Raw genomic sequence first — 16397 nt, 5'->3', positions numbered from 1 at the left:
CACAGCTCAGAGCCCAGATCGCACACGCCCGTCCAAACGGGCCTGGCCCAGGACGCGGAGCCGTCAGCACCCCGAGGGACTGTGGGGGGTGAAGGAGCAACCAGCCAGCAGCCAGCGGAGCCATGCTGTGGTCCAAGTGGGCAGAAAGGCAGGCACATCAGGGAGGTGGGTGAAAGCAGCGACCGGTGCTGACAGGTAAGGGTCTCTCCGGGCAATGAACAGGCGCTAATACCGTGAGGCCTGCGCAGCTCTGCATGGGCTGCAAATCGTTCGGCATATGTTACCCGTCTTGGTAATGCTCTTTCTAAGATAAATGGGTGAGAAAGGGATGGGGAGGTACCAGCAACAGGTGAACAGAGATTCCTCCAGACCCACCAGCCCTCATCTGCATTCTGAGATCCAAGGGGCCTTTAAACTATTTTCCTTCCTTCCTTCCTTTTTTTTTTTTCCTCTTTTGTGCTTTCCAGGGCTGCACTCATGGCTTACGGCTAGGGGTCAGATCAGAGCTGTCGCTGCCGGCCACAGCCACAGCCGCACGCGATCTGCGCCACATCTGTGACCTACGCCACAGCTCACGGCCACAGAGGAGTCTAAACCACTGAGCCACTGAGCAGGGTCAGGGAGCCGACCCACATCTTCATGGATACCAACCGCGTTTGCAGCCTGCGAAGCCACAGCGGGAACTCGCCCATGGCTGTTTCTACGTCAGGCTGAATCACCGAAAACAACGGGCTCAGAGCCAGCACTGCCCGGCTCTGCCGAGAGCCACCGCACGCCGCACCTTTATCTGGGTGATGCTTCCGGGGAGCTCAGCAGGCGCGTGAAGGGTCCACCTGTCCTTGCCCTCCAGCCCGTGGCCGCTCGGGGCGCTTGGCACCTTCCTCCACGTGGCTACCCGCCCTCTGTCGGTCCCCGCCGCCAGAAGACCTGGAGGTGAAAACAAAGTGCCCAGAGCCTGCGTCATGGTTCAGCGCTTAACGGCCCCGACTGGCGTCCATGAGGACGCAGGTTCGTCCCTTGGCCTCGCTCAGCGGGCTGAGGATCCAGCGTGGCTGGGGCTGTGGTGCAGGCCGGCAGCTACCACTCCGATTGGACCCCTAGCCTGGGAACCTCCATACGCCATGGGTGTGGCCCTAAAAAGACAGAAAAACAAACAGACAAAAAATAATAAAATGAAAAAATAAAGTTTGCGTGGAGTTAAAAAGGGATAAACACGGAGCAAGCCCCGTTCTCTGACCACCCTCTCTATAGTACCAGCCTCAGCCCTGCTCCAGGCTCTCCCACTCTCCCGGGCTTACTTCACAGCTCCTGACCACGGGCAACAGGGTGGGCATGCGTGCTCGAGTGTGTGTGTGCACGAGTGGTTGTGGGTGTGTGTGCTGGGGTGTGTGTGTCTGTGCTCATGTGTGTGCATGTGTCGTTTGGGTGTGCGTGCTGGTGTGTGAGTGTGTCCATGCTCGCGTGTGCATGCGCGTGTGTGGTTTGGGTGTGCGTGCTGGGCTGGGGTGGAATCCCAACTGCAGCTGCAACGCCAGACCCTTAACCCTCTCCACCGAGCTGGGGGTTGAACCCGTGCTGCCGCTGAGACAAGCCGGATCATTAACCCCGGTGCCACAGGAGGAACCCCCGTATCTTAAACATCTGCATATAAACTGTTTCTCACACTGACTTTTCTCCGTGTTTCTGGAGGAACAGACACTAACTCATGCTGCCAGGCTGCTCCTGTTTCTGACCAGGGGCTTCGACTGTCACGCGGGACAACAAAGCTCTGGCTCTGGGCTGAGTGGAGGGAGTCACGCCGCAGGCGAAGGCGAGGCCATGCTCCCCGGACCCCACGTCACCGTCGCTGCCGCCCAGAGCGAAGGCTGAGGCCGCCCCTTCTCTCCCTCCCTCCACGAAGTCTCACCTTTGACTTCACAGTAAGAAACACAGTTTATGTTCTCGCCTTTTTCAAAACCAAACTTCTCCTCTGGACTCAGCAGGTAATTCTCTCCTCGGTCTAAGTCCCAGAACCTACGGGACAGGGAGGCAAGACGGGGGGTGGGGGGGAGTCATTAAACCGTGCACGACGTGCAGAGCAAACTGCAAAAATGAGGAAAGACCCAGCCCTTGGGACTCAGGTGAGAAAAGCATGTCGCCATCAGCTTATTTGACTCCCTGTTCATGACAAAGGGACCAGCTGTTCATCAAAGAAGGTCCCAGGGACAGAGTCCGGGTTACAACGGGCCCCAGGAGCTCTGAGCACAGAGGCCACGGGAGACCCTCGGGGGTCACGGAGGCCGAAGCAGCCAGGCGGGCGCCAGAGCCCTCATGCAGGTTCCACCTGCCCAGGCGCAGGGGAGCAGGAGCCATCGGGCCCGCACTTCCCCGGCCCAGGCCCCTGACGCGGTCCTCCCATCTCAGAGCTGGTCGCTGCTTCGCCCGGAGTCTCCCGCCCGGGCACCGGGAGGCAGGCTGGCACCTGAGCACCGCCTCCCCCGTGGCGCTCACAAGAAGGCTGCCTTCAATCAGAGCCACGTCTGCCCGGCGACCCGTCTTCCCGCTCAGCTTCACCTGGAGACAGAAACAACCGGGAAGGAGGCGCACGTGGGCACTGGGAAGCGTGGCCCAGCTTCTCCGGCCAGGGCGACGACGGCCACCTGCATGGCACGGGGCCAGCGACGCTGAGTGGCCAGCCCTGGCGAGGCAGCTGTCACAGCCGAGGGCGCGGCACACCTCCCAGGGCCCACCAGCCAGCAGAGGTGTGGTTTGAACCCAGGCGCATGGGACTCAGACACCACGTTTCAACTGCTGTGTAGACAGGGGAGCCCAAACGACCCCGTGAACACCGACTCTTCCTCACGGACAAGAGCCTCTCGGAGAAGGTTCTGTGGCCTCCGAGGACCACGGACTCCCCAGGTGTAAACCCAGAAAGTGGCACTGGGGCGATGAGCAGCCCCGGGCCGCCAGGTGTCCCCATGAGGCGGGCGAGCAGCCACGGGGAAACCTCCGCTGTGCCTGTCACATGCCCCTCGGGGAAACCAATGCCCGCCCACGGCAGCGTCATGGAAGGAACTGCAGTGCCAACCGCCAGGCCCGGATGCGCTCTGCACACGGTCCCTGCTGGTGGCTCCCGAACACCGACTCCCCACCCAGAACGAGGCGGGCTCGCACCTTCAGCACCTCGGCGGCCTCACCCTCGGGAGTCACCGTGAACAGGCAGAGCAGTAGGCTCTCGGTGACAGCCACCAGTGCCTGCCTCTTGTCCACGTAGAAGAGCGCCTGGACGCAGCTGTCCGTGGCCACCGCCCAGGCCGTCTTGCCTTCCTCGTCCACGTGGTGCACGGTCCCTGTGGGAAAGGGACGCTCACCACAGCCCACTCTCTCTGTGCAAGGGCGCTTCCAAATGAACATTTTAGTGACACCCATTTATAAATGAAACTTTTTAAAAACGCCAGCAGGTTCCCGGGAAGGCTGCTGTCTCTGAAATCAGCTGTCATTGGTCAGTTTGGCCTTGGCCCCGGGGTCTGCTGGTCCTCCTTCCACCAGCCCCTCCGCCACCTGCGCAACCCTAACCCGCAGGCCGACCTCCCGACTCGCAGCCTCCACCGGGCTGGCACCCACGGGCCGAGGCCACCCTGGCCGGGCTTTGCCTGCATGCCCTCGCCCTGCCTGGGCCTCGGCCCGGGGCCCCTTGGCGCATCCTACATCTGCTTGCAGCTCCTGAGCATGGCGCTGTGCGGGCCCAGGGCCCCAGGATAGAGCGGCTTCTCCTCCAGGAGGGTCCCCCCGGCCGTCTGTCCTCTCACTGCCAGAGGACGACCTGAGATCTCATCCAGCTCAACGGTCCAGGCCATCCAGAGGCAAACTGTCGCAGGTTTGTGACAGGCCCGCTGCGAGTGCCACGTGACTGGACCCAGCGGGCATCTGCAGGGAGCTCCTGAGGTGGGGCTGCTCTGCTCCCCATTTCCGCATCAGGAGGTTGAGTCACAGAGAGGGGGTGACACTCCCCCATGTGCGCAGCTCCCGAGTGGGGCAGCCCCGCGGGGTGTCCACACGGCGGCCTCATGCCTGAGCACATCGCCGCTCCCTCCAGTTCCCCTCTGGCCACTCTGTCTGCTCACCTCCTGGGAGGCAAGGTCCCTCTACCACTACCAGGACAAGCGCCCGGCCCAGGGCTCGCCTCTGGGGCCTCCGTCCCACCGCGGACCTGCACTTGTGACCATCTTTCTACTTCCCTGGACGCCACCCTGCGTCTACCAGGGCTGCCGGCCTCGCCATGGGCCCAGGAGGAGGCCCATGGAAGTTGGGCCAGCGCCCCCCGCGGGGCTGGAGGCCGCAGGACCAGGCCCGTGATCCTGTGCCTGACAGAGAGCCCTGGGAGGCGGGCAGGTCACCTGGAACTGCTGACCCACCGCGTCACAGTGAAAAACCTTCAAATGCAAGTAAAGCTCAATTTGTCACCACGGATCCAGGGGAAGCTGCGCTTTGGACACTGGAGGAAACCCCCCAACAGCTGTCCGTCCGGGAGTGGCTCACACAGCCTGTGCTTTCGTGCCGAGACGCGCCCCCATTGTCTCCAACGTCTCCCGGACATCCCGAGACACTGCAGGGTCCCAGAGCCCCAGCCTGAGTGTCTCACCATCCGTCAAGCTGACAAAGAAGGACAGGCCTTCCTGAGACCCCATTTTTAAGACGCTTCCAAGGCCGCTCTTGCTCCAATTGAACATGTCCAGGGCTTTCTCGTCACCACTCACGGCCGCCTTCGCCAACTGAACGAGATCCCTGCGAGCAAGTGCGACACAATTCCCCGTGGCTCCCTGGACGAAGGTGGGGGACTTCACGCGAGCCCCCGGCTCAGGAGAGCCCCGCCCCCACTGGCCCGCCCCAAGGATGTGGCCACGAACTCGCCAGGCGGGGGGCGCCGGAAGATGCAGTGCGTGAGGGGTTGGCCGTAGTCGTGCTTCAGCAGGGGCGCTCCTTGGACCCGACCCCTTTGGTCCAGCCGCCACAAGATCAGGACTCCAAGCTGCAAAAGCCAACATCATAGGCTTCACGGAGGGACCGGCGGAAGGCAAGGGTTACACGGTGCAACAGCGCCTGGGCGCATCCCTGTCCTGATTGTAAATTGCAACACTACCACGTGTGCACTGTGAGCAAGGCAGACAGTCCAGCAGTGTTCAACCAAGCGACCAGAAACTCTCCAGGGCGCCTCCCGTCTCCATTTCTGGGAACGACAAGTGTCCTGCATTCAGTCCTGAAAACATGCCTTTCTTTTCTTTTCTCTTTTTTGTCTTTTTAGGGCTGCACCTCTGGCATATGGAGGTTCCCAAGCTCGGGGTCCAATTGGAGCTACAGCTGCCGGCCAACACCACAGCCACAGCCACGCGGGATCCGAGCCACATCTGCGACCTACACCATAGCTCATGGCAACACCGGATCCTCAACGCACTGAGCAAGGCCAGGGATCGAACTCACATCCTCATGGATGCTGGTCGGGTTCCTTAATGCTGCTCATGGAACAAATACAGAGACGGCAGATGCGCCAAACGTGAATAACCACTGACCGTGCGGAGGGCGCAGGGTTCCTCTGTGCTATTCTGTCACCTGCTCTACAGCAGAGCCCCGTGGGCTTGGAAGCTGGGAAGGAAAGCGTCACGTGCTCCTGAGAAGCTCTGAGAATTGAAGCTGCGTGCGTGTGTGTGTGCGTCTGTGTGCGTCTGTGTGTGTGTGTCTGTGCGTGTGTCTGTGGGGCGCGCGGGGCTGGAGAGGCTTTTCACAGCATACACCGTTTTGTACGTTTTCAACTCTGAAACATGTGTTACCTTAAACACGTAAAATGGATAAACACATTATAAATTTCTGCTGTAATTTGTGAACCCAATTAGGTCGAGGCCCAGTTTCTCAGCCTGGGCACTGCTGATGCTGGGCTGGTGCGTCTCTGCCATGGGGTCTGCCCACCGCACTGGAGGATGCCGAGCAGCACCTCTTCCCTCCACGCCCACCGCGGTCACAGCCAAAAACATCTCCGGGCACTGCCGAGTATCCCGTGGGGCAGAGCGACCTTCCAATTAGGACCAGGGATGCTCAGGCAGGGGCAGGGGGCTCAGGAAACTGGCATCCAGGTGCCTCACAGTGACCGCACCTAAGACGCCACTCCATGCTTGCAGGTACCTAGAAATGCTGATTTAAAATGGCAGACTTCTGCCATGGACTGAGATGGCAGAATAAAATATTCCCGCCCTGCTCCCAACATAAAACAAAGTCGGCCATCTCCTCTGACAAGGTCAGGTGGATTCAGCAAGCACACATTTATTTTCTTTCTTTTTTTGGCTGTGCCATGGCAGGAAGTACTGGGGCCGAGGACAGAACCCACGCCACAGCCGCGACAATGCCAGGGACCTGAGCCGCTGAGCCGCCAGGGAACTCTGACAAGCACACATTTCGAGTGACACCAAGTCCGCGTCATCGGGTCTGCTCACCCTGTCCCCCGAGGCCAGGTAGTTCCCGCTGGGGCTCCAGGTGAGGACGGTGAGGTCGGCGGTGTGCGTCGGGGGGACTGCGTGCTGCTCCTTGTCCTGCTTGTTGAAGATCACCGCCTCCCCTGTCTCCCAGCCGACAGCCAGGACCGGCCGTGTCGGGTGCCAGCTCAGGATGGTGACTCGGGACGCCCGCTCCATGTGCGTGTTGGGCACGCACTCACCCTGCGACAGACAGGTTCCAACCCTTACTGTAGGGAACTCAGCCGCTCTAAGAATTTCTGCCTCATCAGAGAAATGACATGGACGAGAAGCTACCAAGGGCTGCGGGGTGAGAAAGCAGGCTGTTAATGTTGTTTTATCTTTCAGGGCCATGCCCGCGGCATACGGAGCTTCCCAGGTGAGGGGTCGAATCAGAGCTGCAGGTGCTGGCCTCCACCAGCCACAGCAAGGCCAGATCCCAGCCAGGTCTGCGACCTACACCCCAGCTCACGGCCAGATCCTCAACCTGCTGAGAAAGGCCATGATGGGACCCGCGTCCTTAGGGATGCTAGTTCGACTGGTTTCCGCTGAGCCACGATGGGAACTCCAATACGCCGCTAATTTTTATGGAAACCGTCTTGCCCCACCTGAGCTGTGCCGTTTAAGGTAAACACTCAGCGACCACCTGGCCAGCTTAGGACACAACCTTCTCTGCAGAAACAAGCGGTGGGCCAGTGGGTGAAGTGTGCTGACCCGAGGCCCCCAAGTGTGGGTAGGTGACCCCAGGAAGCTTTCTGGGGTCTGTGAGACCACAGCTATTTTCAGAATGATACGACGATGTGATTCGCCCTCTGGACTCTCATGCTCTCGTGTGTACACGGGGGAGTCTTCCAGAAGCTCTGTGATGGTGCCGTTGCTCTGGCAGCGGATGGAGCACACTCTTGTATATGCTTGTGTCTTCTAGACATTTTTAGGGAAGGAGGTTTAGGGCATAAACGTGTGTGTGTCCAGAGATGAACTCGGTTTGTTCTTACTTCTCCTGGGGTCTGCAGCAATCTCACCTACATCCTAAAGCTTTCCTGATGGCAACTAGACAAACAGGAAGCACACTTTAAATTTTCTAAATTAAAAAATTTTTTATCTAAAATTGCTATTATCAGGCAAGTTCCCTGCGGTGCCCCTGTGGACGACTGCGGCTAACAAGCCTGACTAGCATCCATGAGGACGTGGGTTTGATTCCCGGCCTTGCTTGGTGGGTTAAGGATCTGGTGTCGCCATGACAAAGGTGGCAGACGCGGCTCGGATCTGGCGCTGCCGTGGCTGTGGTGAGACTGACAGCTGCAGCTCCGATTCGACTCCTGGCCTAGGAACCTCCATGTGCCGCGGTCAAGTTAAGACGAGGTCATTAGAGTGGGTGCTGGTCCCACATGCCTGGCGTCCTTCTAAGAGGAGGACAGAGACCTGGACATGGACACACAGAGGAGTTTGCCATGTGACAATGAGGGGAGACTGCAGTGACATGGGGACCAGCCAAGGATACAGGATGCTGGCTGCACCAGAAGCCGATATAAACACAGAACAGATCCTCCACTTGAGCGAGCCCTGCCAGCCCCTTGCTTGAGATTTTTGGCTTCCAGAAGTACGAGAGAGTACTTTTCTGATGGTGGTTTTTTTTTTTTTTTTTTTTTTTTTTTTTTTTTTGCTTTTTAGGGCTGTACCGCGCAGACAGAGGTTCCCAGGCTAGGGGTCCAATCAGAACTAAAGCTGCCGGCCTACACCACAGCCACAGCAATGTGGGATCCAAGCCACAACTGCGACCTACATCACAGCTCAGGGCAACGCTGGATCCTTAACCCACTGAGCAAGGCCAGGGATCAAACCCGCAGCCTCATGGCTCCTAGTTGGATTCGTTTCCGCTGTGCCATGAAGGGAACAGTACATTTCTGCTGTTTTCAGCCACACAATTTGAGGTCATCTGTTAAGGAAGCTACTTTCAAATGGCCAATGTGAGTCAACAGGAGGCTGGAGAGGGGCCAGTTCTGGTTGGTGACCGTGAACGGACCGTGGAATCTGTCTTACGCGTCCCTCAACACGCCAACACTGAACAGCAGGGGTTAAAGGATTATTCACATGACAGGGCGTTTATAAAGCTTGGAACCTGGACCTGGGTGAGAATACACACCCACCCACCCACCCCCACACCCACACGACGGGAGCAGAGGTACAGAGGTCAGAGCGGCGCCCGCCACACTCACCTGCTCCAGGTATATGTCCACACTGCCTCCTAAGGCTGGGTTGACGGAAGCCACAGCCAGGAACGGATGAACGGGGTGCCAGCAGATATGGGAGGGGGACCCCGCCGCGTCCGGGGCTTCCACGCGGTGGTCAAAGTAGAGCAGCATGATGAGACCAGCAGGGCGACAACAGCCGTGCCCTTCGCTACAGAGATCGAGGAAGGAGAGGCCCCCGAGCCTGCAGTCCTAAGACACAGGGTGCGCGCTCGGGGGCCCTGCGGGCGGCTGCAGGCCACAGAGCACAGACGGCGTCTCAAGCCCGGGGAAACACGCAGTCGGCAGCAAGAGCCCCGAGCGGGCCCGACGGGGAAGAGCAACACGGACTCGCCAGCACAGCAGGAAGGACAAGCCCCTTGGTCATTTTTATCAACTTGGACAGTTGATATTTCTACAGCTGCCCACCGCCTTTTTTTCCTGCTTTTTAGGGCCCCATCCATGGCACGTGGAAGTTTGCAGGCTAGAGGTCAAATCAGAGCTACAGCTGTCAGCCTAGGCCACAGTCGCAGTAACACCAGATCCGAGCCGCATCTGCCACCCATATCACAGCTCACGGCAACACCGGCTCCTTAACCCACTGAGCGAGGCCAGGGATCGAACCTGCAACCTCACGGTTCCTAGTTGGATTTGTTTCTGCTGTGCCATGATGGGAGTGCCTCGACAGCTCCCTTTTAAGCAAAATTTTCAAATCATAAGAGACAATCCAGGGAACTGGCAGTTTCCTAGGGACCTACTAGGTTAAGGACTCAGTCGTTGTCACTGCTATGGCTCAGGTCTCATCCCTGGCCCAGGAACTTCTACATGCTGCAGCCATGCCGCCTCCTCCCCACCGCCACAAATAAAAATAAAAATAAAAGCAAAAGCTGCACAAAAGAGAAATGTGTAGAACAACCTGGCACTCAAATTTCTTACCCTTTTTTTTTTTTTCTTTTTAGGGATGCACCCATGGTATGCAGAAGTTCCCAAGCTAGGGGTCGAATTAGAGCTGTAGCTGCCGGCCTACACCACAGCCACAGCAACACCAGATCTGAGCCAGGTCTTCGACCTACACCACAACTCACGGCAACGCTAGATCCTTAACCCACTGAGCAAGGCCAGGGATTGAACCTGCGTCCTCATGGATCCTAGTCAGCTTCATTTCCACTGAGACACAATGGGAACTCTGACCCAGAAAACTTTCAAAGTGGAGTTCCCATTGTGGCTCGGTGGTTAACGAATCTGACTGGGAACCATGGGGTTGCAGGTTCAATCCCTGGCCTTGCTCAGTGGGTTAAGGATCCGGCGTTGCCGTGAGCTGTGGTGTAGGTTGCAAACGTGGTTTGCATCCCGCGTGGCTGTGGCTGTGGCATAGGCCGGTGGCTACAGCTCCGATTCGACCCCTCGCCTGGGAACCTCCATGTGCCATGGGAGTGGCCCAGGAAAAGGCAAAAAGACAAAAAAAAAAAAAAAGAAAAAAAAAAGGAAAAAGAAAACTTTCAAAGTAAGTTTCAATGTGCTGCAGCCAACCAAGGGTGTGAATTCTGGGCTGTGGGAAACTCTTACTCATATTTAACAAGTTTAATCTGTGAAAACAGGCCTTGGAAAGATGAGTAGTATGTTCACTTTGCTGTGATGATGCAGAAAGAATTCTAACAGCACAGGAGAAAGTGAGCCTGATTTCCTCGTCTATTTCAAAAGTCACTTTGTCATAAGCAGAAGGTCTTTAAATTAGAAGGTCTTTAAATTACTGTCTTCCTGCTGGTGCCTTGCAAGAGGCTCTCCCCACAGCCCTGCTCTGGGTGCTCAGGAGGCTTCCTCTCGTCACCAGGGCCTTGGACTTGACTTCTAGGCTGGTCTGCGTGCTGCATAGTTTCCTACCTGGTATTTCTCCATTGCTGCATTTAAGCTTTATTGTAAATGTGTGTTTGCGTAGCCTCCAGTCCCTACCAGATTCTCTGGGGGCCACAGGGGCACCCCCAACACCTGGAACACTGTCTTGTCGTCGCCAGGGACCAATACTTGAATCCCTGACACTGTCTTGTCGTCGCCAGGGACCAATACTTGAATCCCTGACAAAGATATTAATTAGCAAGGAAAGATGCTTTTGCTGTTTTATTATTTGTAAAAAGTGGGTTAAGGCGTTCCCGTGATGGCTCAGGGTTTAACGAACCCGACTAGGATCCATGAGGATGCGGGTTTGATCCCTGGCCTCGCTCAGTGGGTTAAGGATCTGGCATTGCTGTGAGCTGTGGTGTAGGCCGGCAGCTGTAGCTCCAATTAGACCCCGAGCCTGGGAACCTCCACATGATGCAGGTGTGGCCCTAAAAAGCAAAAAAAAAAAAAAAAAAAAAAAAAAGGTAGGTTAAGGCCAGGGTGAATGAGTCCATTTTTATACAACGTATGATGGTTCATCATTCCTTTCACCTGTGTTAACATTTTTTAGCAGTGATTAAATATCATCTGGAGTTCCCATTGTGGCGCAGTGGTTAACGAATCCGATTAGGAACCATGAGGTTGCGGGTTCGGTCCCTGCCCTTGTTCAGTGGGTTAACGATCCGGCGTTGCCGTGAGCTGTGGTATAGGTCACAGACGCAGCTCGGATCCCGTGTTGCTGTGGCTGTGGTGTAGGCCGGCGGCTACAGCTCCGATTCGACCCCTAGCCTGGGAACCTCCATATGCCGTGGGAGCGGCCCAAGAAATAGCAAAAAGACAAAAAAAAAAAAAAAATATATATATATATATATATGTATTATCTGCATGATGCTGAAGAAAAGTTACCAAGGCAAACATAAGGAAGAGAGATGACCAAGAATAAAATCGTGCCCCACTGGCTCCATTGCAGAGACAAGTGCACTTCCTTTCCTTAAAACAAGATCAGGGTCTCTAGACCACAAAATGACTTGTCCACGTATAACCTTTGGGGAAGTGAAGAAAAAATTTCTATTTGTTCTCACCAATTTGCTCCTCTCGCATCCAGTCCTGCACCATCTCCCCCCACCCTTTTTAAGTCCGGGGGGGGGGGCATGTGGAAGTTCCTAGGCTAAGGGTGGAACTGGAGCTGCAGCTGCTGGCCTCTGCCACAGCCACATGGAATCTGAGCCACGTCTGCGACCTCCATCACAGCTCACCACAAAGCAGGATCTTTAACCCACTGAGTGGGGCCAGGGATCGAACCCCCATCCTCATGATACTATGTCAGGTTCTTAACCTTCTAAGCCGCCACGGGAGCTCCCGTGCAACGTTTTTACGCCTCCACCTTTTGGGAGGGAACTTGTTAAGGTCTCTCAACTGAGCGGCTCCAGCTACTAAGTTTATTACTGCTTGGAGATGGAGATGCTGCAGGAGGGAGATGGAAAGGCTTTGAGGCAAAGGGAGCTTAGTGGAAGGGCACGACGGGCCACCCCGAAAGCCTCACCGCCCGGACCCCCTTTCCCCGGCCTCGGGCACTGCGGGGTCACAACTGCACTCCGAGGGCACGAAGAACCGCCTTAGCCGGTTTGGGCCGTGCGGTGCCTCGGGCCGCAGGGCTGGCAGCGCAGAAAGAGGCTTTTCCCATTCCCTCCCCGTCCGGTGTCACCGCGAGCGCCGCGGGAACAGCCGCCTCCCCTCCCGGCCGGCTCCCCCGGGCCCCCCGAGGCCGCGCGGGCCTCACTCGGACCTGCCTGCGCGGAAGGCGGCCCTTATCTTGCGCCGGCCGCTCCGGCGTTCCGCCCGCACCGGAATTTGGGATGAAAATAATCTGGCGCGGGGAGGGGTCCGGCGCGCCCCGATGTCGCCCTCCTCCCAGCCCCAGGCCCCGGGCCTCCGGAGCCCCTCCCCGGCCCCGCCTAGTCGTCGCCCTCCTCCCGAGTTCCCCGACCTCCTCCTGCGGGGCCCCGGCCCCCACCCCACCCCACCCCCGAACCCCTACTTCCCTGCCCAAGGTTCCCGGCGGGTACTCACCTTGGCTGGGCCGCAGCGCCACCGCGCGTTGCCGGGACAACGGCTGCCAGCAGAGCGCTGATACCTCTGAAGGGGAGCGAGCGGCCGAGGCCGCCCGAAGCGTCCCGAGAGGCCGGAAAGAGCCGAAGACTATCGGGAATGTTCGTGCGACCCCAGGGCAGGATTTCTCCCGCGAGCCGCGAGCAGCGCGCTGCCGCAGGACGAGTTGCCCTTTCGCAGCCTCGGTCTAAGAGGCCACGGCGCTACCTCGCAGAGGAGGCCTAGGGACCAGGATGTGCCTTTCTGCGCAGAGTCGGGAAGCCGATGAATTCTTTTTGGTGTGGTGGGGATGCATGGCCCGTTGGCCTACCCACTCTTGTAGTTACATCTCCCCAGCCACGTAGGTCAGTCGGTCAGGGGGAGGAAGGCAGCAGGGAGATTGTGGGGAAGAAACGGAACGCCATCTTTAAGAGTCTCTCCTTTCTGGTTCATCTTATTGCTAGGATTTCTGGACCCCCCCAGACGGCTTGCTAGGCTTTGCTATGTCTAGTTACAAGGAGGGGGTCCTTCAAGAGTATTTCTGAGAGAAGCCAGTTGATTCAACATAGTTCCTTGAAGTTTATAGCTCAGGACCTGCGTTCAATGCTTTGTGGGCCTCATGGACGCCTTTGGCAAGAAAGTGACAGCCAAAGACAGGAGTTCATCTGGTTAGAAACTTATCTGCTGTCTAACCCTGGCGGCATTCCCCAAGGGTTAGCAACGTGCCGCCTTCTTCTAACGGGCTGGTAGGTTAAACTATTTTGGAAAAGAAAAAAAAAGCAATTATCATTTATTTTAAAAAGGTACTACAGCGAAACAAAAGAGGTCCAATTGGTAAACAAATAACAAAAACAAAACAGGTAAATGTAGGTACTACTTAAACGGAAGAGCTAGGCGCTGAATCAAACACATACAGGGAAGATGCTATTTTTTAAACAACCCCTTTTTCAGAAACTAGAATTTTGAGTAGATAGGACACGTAACATTGTGTAAGTTTACGGTATATTGGCTGTTACTGTGATACGTGTATATATTATAAAATGATCGGGATGTGGAGAGATATTTATCACCTTACACAGTGATAGTACAATACTTTGCCTGCAGCCATTATACTCTGCTTTAGGTAATACTGCAAATGTGTACCCTTAAAAACCACTTTTCCTCCCTTCATAAATGCTAGAATTTATAAAGCACTCCTTTATTCCTCAAGCGAAGGAAAACAACGCAAGTGCGCAGCACCATCTGCCACGCTGAAGAACTTCAAATGCACGCACACAACCCAATAAAGGGTGTGTTTGTCTGCCTCAGTTACCCTCGCACAGTTTCTCGTTAAAAACCCGCTTCGCGCCGGATTCGAGACTCAAAGAGTTGAGGCGGTGATTTCTTCTCACGCATCCGTCAACACGGCCCGGGCCAATCCCAGCCGGGGCTCTCACTCTATTGGCTGTGGGTCTACCAATCCTGAGAGACGTACTAGCCCGCACGGCCGCGAGGCTGGCGTCACAACATTACCCGCGTCGTAGGCCCGCCCCCCCACCCCCGCCCAGCGTCCGTGCGTGCGAGCGCGCGCGCCCGCTGCTGACCAATGGGAGCGCCCCTGGGGGGGCGCGCCCGATGAAAACATCGACGTGCTCGGCCTCGCGCGCGTCGCCCCGCCCCGGCCCGCGCGCCCGCCGCCCCGGCCCCGCCCCGCGCGTCGCCTCCGAGGACTCCGCCGGCCGCCGTAGCCGGAACTGCTCCTGTGCGCCGGGAGCCGGGCCTCGGGGAGGCTGAGCTGTGGCAACACCAGCGCCCGCAGCCCCGTCCGCCGCACACTGGCCGTGGAGGGGACGTGCCGGGTCGCGTGCCACTCGGCGACTGCTTCCGAGGCGGCAGGACCACACCGACGTCGCGTCCTCTCAGCAGTCGGCGCTCGGGGGCCGGAGCTGCCCGACCCGGCCGGTTCTGCGGGCGCCCGGGAGGCCCCCGGGGGGCCCGGGAAGCCAGGCTGCTGCGAGGCGTTGATGAAAAAGGTGACCGGAGGCTGGGGCTCGGGAGGGTTAGGCCGTCCCGACCGGCTGTCACGGCGAGGTCAGGCTCCCAGCCGGAGCGGGGTTGCGGAAGAAGCGGCCTGCGCCCTGGCGGCGGTTACGCACGCGGTGTTGTGTCGAGGCGGCTTGGATGGACCCGGACACAGAAGCGTTGCGTTGACAGCGCTCTTTGTGTGCAGTCAGAAATCAGCCAGAGAGGGAGGGTTTTGCTTTTCCTTACCCTAAATGCGACAAATGGTGTCCAGCCGGCATTGGACTTGAGGTGATCCCACCCCTGGAAGTAACGTTGGAGGTACTTGGTAAGACGATTCCATCTCCGTGTTTTCTTTTTCCCTTCGGGGAAAACTCCGAAATATCCTTTTGATTCTGAAAAGCCACGTCCTTCTGTGTTCAGTTTTGTGTTTTCTAATATTCAGCCTGGCAAACGGGCGAGTTTATTTGTAGCGGGTGTAAGCTTTGCCCGGTGCCTGGCCTGCCTGGCTGGCTCTGGGAAGTAGGGTTGTCCCCATTATAACCCAGAGGAAGGCCCTTTAGGATATTTTCAAGTTTCTTAGGTAGACGTGGGTAGGTTGAGAAGTGACTAGTGAGAGAGCCTGTGCAATGAGATTCTTTCAGTTGGGGTATCTGTCTTGTGTGGTTCTAGCCTTTGGGAGGTTTGGTTTTGCTTTGTTTTAAACTGCCCTGAATTCAGATGATTTATGACATCAATTGCAACAGACGAAGACCGTTCCCAATAGTTTTGAGGCAGCGTAGATTAGAGCAGGAGAAGGTGTCACTGTGATTTTAGTCATTTCCAAATGTTTCTATGAAAGACCCTTCCCTCTGTCGCTGGATTTCATTGTTGGCCTTGAGGCTCTGCTCCCCTTTTCCTTTTAAATGAGAATGTTCCCATTCTCAGCAGTTGCCTTGGGCACGTCAGACGCAGCAGGGGCCTAGAAGCCACACCTGTTGAGGCTTCCACTATTCTCGTTCTTGTTGCCCCGCATGTATATGCTACTTTTTGTGGGCTTACGATGTTGATGGTATCTGACTCTCTCAGAATTAAGTAAGTGAGTGGATCTGCTTTTTTGGGCCACAGACACTCGTTCTTGAGTCGTCACGTTTTGTTGCTGGCATTTCTCACAGCAGAGAGTAACAGCGTTAAGGCACGATTTTTATTCATGGTCACCTGGACTTTTAACACAATTCTTACTGTCCGTTTTTTCATTTGGACGGGGCCGTAGCTGGGCTGTCCCTCTTAGGGTTGGCTCCAACCAGCTCCGCGCAACAGGCTCCTTTGTTGCAAAAGCAGTTTTCATTCATAAATCCCCCAGCATACATTTCCCACCCTTGGAAGCAAGATTCCCAGAAACCCCGAGCTTATTATGCTTTATGTCTGTTTTAAGATAAGCAGGCGGACCGGCAGCCGCGGGCCACCATGGAGTTCCCTGCCGAGCCTGCGCCTCTCCTCTGCCCGGCTGGTTCCGGGCCCCTCGACCCCACTCCGGGGCCAACGTTGGGGGCCGGCGTGCAGGGCAGGTGCCCGGAGCCCCGCGCGTTTCGGGCGCGGGGGGGGGGCGGGGACGGGTGGGGTCGCGGGGCGCGGGCGCCGAGGCCCGGCTGGCCCAGGCGGCGCGGGGAGCGAGGCCGGCGCGCAGGCTGTCCGCCGCGCAGGCCATGAGCCGCGGGTCCGCGGGGTAGGTGGCTCGGGGCCCCGG

General features: G+C 57.3%; 2 protein-coding genes across 46 annotated transcripts in view; one reads left to right on the top strand and one right to left on the bottom strand.

The window, feature by feature from the left end:
• Window positions 1-12685, bottom strand: part of IFT140 (intraflagellar transport 140) — a 62438-nt gene extending 49753 nt beyond the window's left edge. For 6 of the 39 annotated variants that reach the window (XR_014840985.1, XM_021086843.2, XM_021086847.2 and 3 more), the window contains exons 1-9: window positions 12653-12685; window positions 8696-8879; window positions 6462-6683; window positions 4887-5008; window positions 4622-4764; window positions 3154-3329; window positions 2462-2553; window positions 1907-2013; window positions 782-927 (exon numbers count right to left, since the gene is read on the bottom strand). Coding sequence is in view for 38 of the 39 variants with exons in the window: in XM_021086843.2 (XP_020942502.2) it covers window positions 782-927; window positions 1907-2013; window positions 2462-2553; window positions 3154-3329; window positions 4622-4764; window positions 4887-5008; window positions 6462-6683; window positions 8696-8842 (1155 nt within the window). In the remaining variant the exon portion in view is untranslated. Of the gene's footprint in view, window positions 1-781; window positions 928-1906; window positions 2014-2461; window positions 2554-3153; window positions 3330-4621; window positions 4765-4886; window positions 5009-6461; window positions 6783-8695; window positions 9731-10091; window positions 11438-11664; window positions 12047-12368; window positions 12516-12652 lie in introns of those variants that run through there. The other 33 variants (XM_085017851.1, XM_085017855.1, XM_085017873.1 and 30 more) reach the window with 15 other exon arrangements.
• A 1691-nt stretch (window positions 12686-14376) lies between these two features.
• The window catches only part of CRAMP1 (cramped chromatin regulator homolog 1), a 50344-nt gene continuing 48323 nt past the window's right edge, over window positions 14377-16397 (top strand). For 4 of the 7 annotated variants that reach the window (XR_014840987.1, XR_014840986.1, XM_085017928.1 and 1 more), the window contains exon 1: window positions 16062-16218. Coding sequence is in view for 4 of the 7 variants with exons in the window: in XM_085017928.1 (XP_084874054.1) it covers window positions 16118-16218 (101 nt within the window). In the remaining 3 variants the exon portion in view is untranslated. Of the gene's footprint in view, window positions 14683-16061; window positions 16219-16270; window positions 16377-16397 lie in introns of those variants that run through there. The other 3 variants (XM_021086823.2, XM_021086821.2, XM_021086822.2) reach the window with 2 other exon arrangements.

This window comes from Sus scrofa, chromosome 3 (genome assembly GCF_054392235.1).
Source record: "Sus scrofa isolate SSC_HxYL_T2T_F1_AM1 chromosome 3, Sscrofa_HxYL_maternal_Yorkshire_Landrace_v2.0, whole genome shotgun sequence".
Classification (NCBI taxonomy): domain Eukaryota; kingdom Metazoa; phylum Chordata; class Mammalia; order Artiodactyla; family Suidae; genus Sus; species Sus scrofa.
Note: the sequence above shows the minus strand (reverse complement) of the source record. Positions and strands in the feature narration are given on the sequence as shown.